The following is a 9,623-nucleotide window of genomic DNA, read 5'->3' as shown; positions in this document are numbered from 1 at the left end:
TAAATATATCAATACATTAAAACAGTAGAAAGGCAACTAGCCAGTTGATTCTTCCATTCCACCATACAGTTGACCCAAGTGGTTTCAAAAATATCCAGTGAAACATCCAATTTTGACAGCCCTAGAGGGGGAATGACAGTTACTGCCAGTGACAGCAATATCAGTAAGTCATATACTAGCCAAGAACACTTCACTCTGCATACATCCCTGAAGGCAAATTGGGATATTAGTTAGTGTAAATCAGTATCATACCCCATTATTATGGTAGCATCACATTTACCTTGAATTAATATTGAGGCAAGAGCTACAGGACTGTCAAGTTAGTTAGAAACAATGGAAAGTTTACTTTACATAAAAGTTTTAACTTTAAGCCCCAAGGGGACAACACTCACCAAAGACTGATAGAGATAGGAGGCAGTGAGCTCTATATTAATCTGCTTGTTGACAGCAGCTTCACAATTCTGGTGATAGTTTTGACAAACCTGGGAAGCCATTTTATGATAACTATTAGTCTCCACAAACCAATTCACAGCCCAACTACAAATTTAAGACTAACACCAACTGTACCTAAACCATTACTGCCTTTGGACTTTTATTTATACTCCTCATTTTATTCTGCACAAATGACATCATCAGTGATGGCCAATCACTCTTGTTAATCAATCAATCAGGTGCCATGTCCAATCAGCGCAGGATGGGAATTGAATCCAGAAGCCAATCAGAATTGACAACTGGTCGATGATGAATTGGTTGATTGACCTTTGACCTCCTGCACAACTGCAAATTGTGCAAGTATATCTATCTGAAAATGAGAATAAAACATGCTCTAAAACTTCACTGTATCTGAGGTTGTTTATTAGAAGATACTCAACACAGATTTGCATAATTCTGTTCATTTGTGACTCTGAGGGATTTGTCTTCCTACCTTTTGAATGACAGTGTTGGGACTCCATTGAAAAATGGCGAGACTTTGTTGACAGTAAACAGTTGCCAATTGCGACACAGCAACAGAAATAATGTGCTTTGGGTCATCTTATGCAGCCAACTGATGTACTTTGTGGATTCATCCTGAATCTGCTATGATCACCTTGACCTTAGGTCTCCGAAAGGTCAGTTTGAAAACAAAAACACTAAGTGTGCTGAGTTGTCTCTGCCACGTAGTAGGCCTCAGGCCTCCATGTCAAAATTGCTGCTAGAAACACATCGCACGTTCAACTTTTCTGTCTCCATGTTCAGTTTATAATTGTTTCAAGAAGAACTAGCCCTCAACTCAAGCATGTTTCCAAGTGGAGAGATTCTGGTTATGTTTACCTTGAAATCTGTAGAATGTACAACTCAAAACTGGCCTCCCAGCTCAACGTGGTCCATCCCCACAGCTATATGGAGGTGAGGGTCTCTCAACCTAAAGTTGATAGCGTTGAACTGAGCAGCCTCCAGTGGAATGGTGGCCTGTGAGAGTTTGGGGATTGAAGATCCCACTCAGAGTTCAAGTATGATCATCACCATGAGGTATGGATTGGTGGCAGCAAGTTACTTTGACCCAATAACTGCTTCAAAAACCGGGTTACAGTCTTGCCTTATCTTGTTGGATTGAATTACAGTTTTGAATATTACGCATGGAACCATGGTCAGAGGTCAAACCTGAGAATTCTTTATGAATTTCTCAACTCCTGACTTTCCACAGCCTCTCCACTGCCTCTCCACTATCTACAAGACCGATAAGTGATGGAATACTTTCCAATATTCTAGCTGAATATAGCCCCAACAACACTCATGAAGCCCCAGGGAAATCTCTCGCCATCCTGAGTTGGAGTAATATCACTGTTTCTGAAACCAAGTCCCAGATGGCCCACCTCAGTAGCAGCGATTTGGAGGTACCGGTGTTGGACTGAAGGTATATAAAGTTAAAAATCACACAACACCAAGTTATAGTCCAACAGGTTTATTTGAAGAACTAGCTTTTGGAGTGCTGCTCCTTCATTAGGTTACTCTCCACAACCACCGTAGCCTTGTGATTGGTTTGCTTCTGTGATGTAAGACTCTATGACTCTAATGATGTACAATAGCATGTTCCTTTTGGGTGGTTTGGTGGTTAGCACTACAGTCTCACAGAGCCAGGGACTTGGGTTTGATTTCAGCTTTGGGTGACTGTCTGTATGGACTTTGCATGTTCTCCCCGTGTCTGTGTGGGTTTCCTCCTACAGACCAAGGTTGTGCAGGTTCGGTGGATTGGCTGTGGGGAACGCAGGGTTAAGGGGATCCGCAGGATCTGAACAGGATGCTGTTCAGATCTTTAGTACAGACTGAATGGGCTGAATGCCCTCTTCTGGCACTGCAGGGAGCCTGTGGACATGGCTTGATTGTTTAAAAAGATTTATAGAGTCATCGAATCATAGAGATGTACAGCATGGAAACAAGACCCTTCGTCCAACCCGTCCATGCCGACCAGATATCCCAACCCAATCTACTCCCACCTACCAGCACCCGGCCCATCTCTCTCCAAACCCTTCCTATTCATATACCCATCCAAATGCCTCCTAAATGTTGCAATTGTACCAGCCTCCACCACATCCTCTAGCAGCTCTTTCCATACACGTCCCATGTTGTGGAATAAATATGTGCCTTAAAGTGCCACACCCTGCCTGAAGGCTGCAGCGTGTGTTCACTACAAAATTCACAAACAATCACCAGGATGTCTCTGACAGCCCCCTCCCTAACCCATGATCCCTGGAACCTCAAAAGGTAAAGGAAACAGCTGTACAGGAGAGTCAACATCTCCAGGTTTCCTCTCCCAGTCACACCACAGTTTACAGAGCAGTGTGATGCCAAAGGCCTGGGTTCAATTCCCATCACTAATTCGAGGTTACTACGAAGGAGTCTCCTTCTCAACCTCTTCCCTTGCCTGAACTCTGGTGGCCCTCAGGTTTAATCATCACCAGTCTCTCCTTTCTCTAACGAGAGCACAGCCCAATGGTCTGTTAAGACTATGGCAACACATCAACTTGGTCAGAAATCACTGCTCCTTCAACATCACTGAATCAAATCAAACTAAATCAGGAGAATAATGGAAGCATCAAACCAGAGCATTGCTGTGTTATTCCCAGGTCACTATCATCCTGCTCATTTCAGCTGCTGGTGGTAATGGAGAGTGTGTATTGTAATCCAATACAGCTCAGGAGAATTTTTTTTTTAAGCTGACTCCCTGCAATGTGACTGCCAGGAATGCTTGGGGTGAATTTTCCCAGCTGTGGGCTGACAGACTTGAGGTTTATCAAAGGGCAGGAGTAGTACTAGGAGAGAATTCACAGATAGGAAGGGACAGTTAAGTGAGGGTACCACAGTGGGACTATATTGCTAGTTCAGGCAAACAAACATTCTCTCCACCCCTCCCCCCCTGGCCCTCCAGCATGCATGAACTCCTTGATCTAGAATTGGTATTCAATCAAAGGCCCCATCAAAAGCTGCATGTTTGACCAGTTAATTCCTCCAGTTGTCTGACTCAATGTGCCCAACTGCCAGTGGCTGTGACAAGACAAGGGGTAAAGATCACAGGCCTGTGAGCTGTTCCAAACTCCAACTGGCTCCCTGTGCTAGGCCCACAGGAAAAAAACAGCACCATTTAGAATAGACTAGTCATGTTCGAGCTCCAGTGGGAGCTGTGCAGGACAAGTTGAGATCATATCATTGCCAGGTTAGCTGGTTCCTCCATCTGGGCAGATGCCACAGCCTGATGGACCTCATCCAAGGCCTGGGGGAAGGAAAGAGAAGTGAACATTCGATGGGCAAATCTGGACATGAACATTGAATCATAAATATGGGATATCTAGGGCAATGAATGCCTGGACTTGATCTTTTGAAGAGGTATGGAAACTTCCTTTCACAAAGTCTGTTTGGGTACAATTGTACTCATCAAGTCCAGAAAAGTAGAATTGTTGGACAAAAGAATCAGATTTGACACCCCACAGATTGCAACCACAAGTTGAAGCCCTAGTTTGGGGTGGGATGGGCAGGGGGTGGTGGTGAGGCGTGCAGGGTAACTTGAATTTATAGTCATGACATCACCCCATCTATTGGGGTCAGTCCAATGGGGTGGTGGGGAGGGGAGAAAAGATGCAGCATCTAGTGAGGTGTTTTAGTCTAATAATGTGATGAGCCAAATTGCAGAATGATTACTGGCATCAAGTTCTCCAGAGATCACAAACAAATTCAAGTGAAGGATCAGTGGTCTGAATGATGGACAATAAGCAAGATCAATACAAGATTTTATTCATTTCCATTCAGGTCGTACAGCCATTACATTCTTGCAAACATATTCCTTCTCCCTAGGGAGAAGCCAAAATTTCCAAGTGAAGTCAGTAATGCATTCAGACAAAAGCAGACAGTACCCCATGTCCCACTAACTGCTGTCCTCCAGCGAGAGCCTGTCAAACAGGTACTCTCCCAGCCCATTCTCAGGAGCTCCCAGACGCTTCAGGTTGGTGATGTAGTCCCCAAGTCGCTTGATAATCTCAACCTCCTCATCCAAATAGTGAGTCTCCAGGAAGTCACACAGCTGGAACACAGGAATATTACATTAGCACAATCCAAGACAATCAAATTCCCACTGCAAATGAGACTTGGCCATATAACTCTAGACAGACATTAAAGTCTCACTGACAGCCAGAGAATTTGCACCAGTGAGGATGACAGCATTTTAGCTGCTTCATCATGCAGTTTCTTAATGGGAGCTGAGTTGTATTGTGATGGACAGTGATCATTCCACTGCATTGGTCCTGAATGGGGATTACGGCCAATATCATTTCAGCACTCCCATCATTTTAGAATCCAAAGTTTTACTTTACCTTATTGTTGAACAGTTGTAACATTGTAACCATCAGTATGGGTCTGGACCAAGTGTTGCATTATTGAATTTCAAACCCACGAAGACCAACCAGTGAAGTGTTGCCCTTAGGGTCAGGCAGTGAAGCTTACATGAGGGTCAGTCTGGGCAGTGGCGAGTTGGTGTAGATCCAGCAAACTCTGGTTCACATTCTTCTCCAGATCCAGGGCAACCTGCATTGCCTGCAGACCGTTACCCCACTCATCCCTCTCTGGCTTCTGAAACATGGAAACAAAGGACAGTTAAGGATCAGAATCCCTACAGTGGGATGAAGCAGGCTGAATAGCCATTTGCCCACACCAACCCTCTAAACAAAAAAAAAGTGTAGCCTGTGCATCCCTGGAAACTATGGGAAACTTAGCATGAGCAAACTGACTTGCACATCTTTGGACTATTAAGACTGAGCAGTTGCCAGTGGCTGGAATTTTGGACCTATGTCCCTGAGACAGCAGAATCAGTGCCATCCTCAAGTCCAGTTGAAGATTGAGGGTGAAGGGGCGAGAGAGGGTATTTTAGGAAGCTTCTCAAGAGAAACATGGAATATACCATCTACAGGGAGTGGGGCAGCTATTTGTGACATTTCAGCAACATCTGGACAAAATACTTCAAAGGGCATAGTGTGCCAAGGACCAAGTGCCGGTAGATGGGATAACTGTAGTTTGGAGTTTTTCTTAAACACAGGCCCTTTAGTCTGTGACCATGCTACGACTTGGAAATGGAGGATATCATTGGCTTTCCCAGAAAAAAAAAGAGCTTTGCACTTCCCCTTCAGGATGTGAAAACCCAGTCACTGTTGACTTGAAGCCACATCACGCAAGCAGCCATCCCCACCCCACCCTCCATTCCCACCTTCACATCCTGGAGGAGGACTCTGCCTCCACGCTGATTCTGGAATTTCAGCAGCTTCTCTGCATGTTCCTGCTTCTCCTGGGACTGAGCTTTGAAGAACTGGGAGAAATGGTGCAGGGCAACATCATCCCGATCAAAGTACGACATCTGAAAGAGAACCATTTACATCCCATTAACACATCACTGGCCCCAATTCTAGTTGGTAGAAGACAGACTAGTTTAGCCCTTGAAACCAGACTGACTGTTCAAGCTGTTAAACCTCTGGGTTTGCAACTATTTTAATATAACAGTGGTGTCCAATGAGCCAGCAGCTCCTTTAACTGGATGCAGTGGAACAGCCCCAGCTTCCTCCTGGGGAAGATGCAAATTCAATATATTGTGTTTTGGATTAAACAACTGGTGAATTGCTCAGTAGGTCTGGCACAGCATCAGAGGGGAGAAACAATTCAGGTTTCTGCTCAGTAACCTCCATCAGAATGGAGGATGGAGATTGAATAGGCTTGGAGCAAGTTAAGGAAGCTGCAGTGCAGGATGGAGGAATCCAAAACTAGGGGGCACAGGTTAAGATAAGGGGTAGATATAATGGACCCAAGAGGCAGTTTTTCCCCCCAGAGCTGGGGTGCACGTATGGAATGAGCTGCCAGAGGAAGTAGTGGAGGCTGGTGCAATTACAGCACTTAAAGGCATCCGGATGGGTACATGAATAGGAGGGTTTCAGAGGGATATGGGCCAAGTGGGACTAGGTTAATTTAGGATATCTGGTTGGCATGGAAGCGCTGGATTGTTGAGTTGGTTTCTGTGCTGTACATTTCTAGGACTGTAGATTTCAATTGGTCCCACACACAACATTTGAATTTGTAGCTTTTAACAAGGTGAAGATTCAGTTGGATGAGGAGAACCACTGGACTGTTAAATGCTGGTCTACTCCATTCAATATTAGCCAGAGGGTAATACCCAGTCATCAGGACAGGGGAAGTACAGATACAAAAAACTGAGATCAGAACACAGGGACAATAGGCCATTCAGCCCCTCAAACCTGTTCTGCCAGTGAGAAATTAACCATGAGGCTACTGCAAGGCACTACATTTTTCCTTTGGATTAAACTGGAAAATGGATGGTGGATAGTTTAGTCAGGAGAGAGTTTTCTGCAACTTGTAGATCATTGGGATTGGATGTACCATACACTTAATCTGTACAAGTGTGTTCCTATCCGGAGGATGGAGGGGAATGAGAGAAAGGGCCCCAGGGGTTTGCTAAGGAAAGCCTGCCCAATGACAGGCTTTGGATTGTTGCAGCAACAGTTTTACTGCAGACGTGTATACAGTGCACTCTGATATCCAGGAACTTTTAAACAAGCAACTGAATGAATACAAAAGTGAAACTTGAACAACTTCACTGTATGAAATACCTAGTGAGACCCAGAGACAACCATTATCTGCAGATAACATCACCAGCTTAAAGTAAACTGAGAACACACTTGGTTTGAATTAACCCAACAAGTTCAAAGCTTTGCATCTACACCCATAATGGACCCAAACATCTGAACCATCATGTTCACAAGTGAATGGTGAAACAATGCTGCTCCTTCAGCAAGGTTATTTGACCTTGGTTTTATCAAGAGGGGTTATAAAGGCAGAGGTGTGATATGTCTGAAAGTCTGGAAGTCTTCAAACAATGGCAAGGGAGTGGCCATTTCTACTAGTTCAGGTTTGTGTTGGATTTGCTCCTTTGTGAAGTTGAAATTGAGTCAGGTTTCAAAATAGTTAAGTTATTTAGATTGTTTTGTATCAACCATATGTTCCGCTTTGTATAAAGCAGAATGGTTTGACCAGCTGCATTACCCCTGGATTATCCACTATACAACTGCCTTTACAATAAGAAAAAAAATCAGGTCTGGGCTTCCTTCTCAGTGGAGAGGTATCTAACCTGGTCCCTAATAGTGCATTAATAGTTATGAAGGGGCACAACTCAGGTCAGAGTGAATATGAGTGGTCTATTTTTATTCTTGGACACATTAAAAACTAACTAGTTCACCAGTGAAAGCTATTCCCATCTCCATCAAACAGATCTTTAAAGCCTTCATTCTCATCTTATGAGCCCAGAGTGTGATTAATATTCTCCACATGTCTGGATGATAGCACCTACAACATTCAGAAGCAGACACCATCCAGGACAAAGCACTGGTACTGCAATCTCCACCTCCCTTCAGCATCCATTATCTAGCAGGTACCCTGCAAACAAACTCTCACTAAACACCTTCCTAAAGGAAAGTCTAACACTTCAGTAGGGCATGGGCAAATTACCACCTGGAAAAACAGGCCAGTTTGATTCTTATGTCTGCCTGATTGGAGTGGATTGAGGCCTACTTGTGGATTCCAGTCACACCCTGACCACGACCATTTCTGCTCAGATAAGCAGAGTATCAACAAACACTACTAAAACTCCTTTTACAGCAGAGTTAGTATGATGTTTATGATCAGTAAAGTTAAAGCAGAGATATCACAATACATTATAATGGCAGAACAGTGACCAGCCAATGAATACTGCCATTCCACTATATGGTTGACCAAATAGTTTATTGGACTATTTTAGAAACCATCTCATTTTGACAACCCTATAGAGAGAATGCCAGTCACAATCCTCAGTTAGTTGCAAGAACACATGACCCTGCATACATCACTGAAGACCAGCTGGGGATTAGTTATCTTACACCAGCATCATACACCATTTTTGCTGAAACATCACATTTATCTTGAATTGATATTAAGGCAACAGCTACAAAACTCCATCTACAGGCATATCAAGTTAATTAGAAACATCAGCATAAGTTTAGTTTTAAGCCAACACTCACCAAAGACTGGTAGAGATAGGAGGCAGTGAGCTCCAGGTTAATCTGCTTGTTGACAGCAGCTTCACAATCCTGGTGATAGTTTTGACAAACCTGGGAAGCCATTTTGTGATGAATGTTGTGTTACCTCACTCCCTAAAACAATTCACAGCCCAACAACAAATTTAGTTTAAGCACCAACTATACCTCAACCATCAGAGCCTTTGGACTTTTATTTATACTTCAGGAGCGAGCCCTCATTTTATTCTGCAGGAAATGACATCATCAGTCATCACCAATCACTCTTGTTAATCTATCGATCAGCTGCCATGTCCAATCAGCACAGAATGGGAATTGGATTCAGAAGCCAATCAGAATTGACAATGAGTCGATGATGGAATTACTGATTGGCCTTTGACCTCTTGCACAAGTGCAAATTCTGTAAGTGTATCTACCTGAAAATGAGAATAGAACATACACTAAAACTTTGCTAACGCATCTGAGGTTGTGTATTAAGAAATGCTCAACACAGATTTGCTGAATTCTGTTTGTTTGTTCATCTGAGGGATTTGTCCTACTACCTTTTGAATGACAATGTTGGGAGTCCATCGAAAAATGGCTAGATTTTGTTGACATTAAATATTTGCCTATTGATTGACAGTGGCAGGGGACAAAGTGGCTTTTGGATCATCTAGTGCAGGCAACTGATGTACTTTGTGGATCCTTTCTGAATCTGCTGTGATCTCTTTGAACTTAGGTCTCAGGAAACCCAGTTTAAAACCAAAACACTAAATGTGCTGAGTGCGTCAGCCATGTCATAGGCCTCAGGCCTCCATGTTTAAATTGCTGTTGGAAACATATTGCATGTTCGACTTTTCTATCTCCATGTTTAGTTTTAATAGTTTCAAGAAGAACTAGCCCTCAACTCAAGGATGTTTCCAAGTGGGGAGATTCTGAGTCTGTTTACATTGCATTCTGTAGAATGTACAGCTCAGAAACTGGCCTCCCAGCTCAACATGGTCCATACCCACAGCAATATGGACATGAGGGTGTCTCAACCTAAAGTTG

General features: G+C 43.5%; 2 protein-coding genes across 4 annotated transcripts in view; one reads left to right on the top strand and one right to left on the bottom strand.

Annotated features, from left to right (window-relative positions):
* Positions 1-8,787, bottom strand: part of LOC122542229 (ferritin, middle subunit-like) — a 14,493-nt gene extending 5,706 nt beyond the window's left edge. The window contains exons 1-4 of one of the 3 annotated variants that reach the window (XM_043679745.1): positions 8,580-8,764; positions 5,729-5,875; positions 4,972-5,097; positions 4,251-4,552 (exon numbers count right to left, since the gene is read on the bottom strand). In XM_043679745.1, coding sequence (XP_043535680.1) covers positions 4,397-4,552; positions 4,972-5,097; positions 5,729-5,875; positions 8,580-8,681 — 531 coding nt within the window. In that variant the 5' untranslated portion in view covers positions 8,682-8,764 and the 3' untranslated portion in view covers positions 4,251-4,396. Of the gene's footprint in view, positions 1-392; positions 569-4,250; positions 4,553-4,971; positions 5,098-5,728; positions 5,876-8,579 lie in introns of those variants that run through there. The other 2 variants (XM_043679748.1, XM_043679747.1) reach the window with 2 other exon arrangements.
* The window catches only part of LOC122542233 (ferritin heavy chain A-like), a 38,921-nt gene that overhangs the window by 24,905 nt on the left and 4,393 nt on the right, over positions 1-9,623 (top strand). The window lies entirely within an intron of this gene.

Source organism: Chiloscyllium plagiosum, chromosome 39 (assembly GCF_004010195.1).
Source record: "Chiloscyllium plagiosum isolate BGI_BamShark_2017 chromosome 39, ASM401019v2, whole genome shotgun sequence".
Lineage (NCBI taxonomy): Eukaryota > Metazoa > Chordata > Chondrichthyes > Orectolobiformes > Hemiscylliidae > Chiloscyllium > Chiloscyllium plagiosum.
This window is presented reverse-complemented; position numbering and strand designations above follow the sequence as displayed.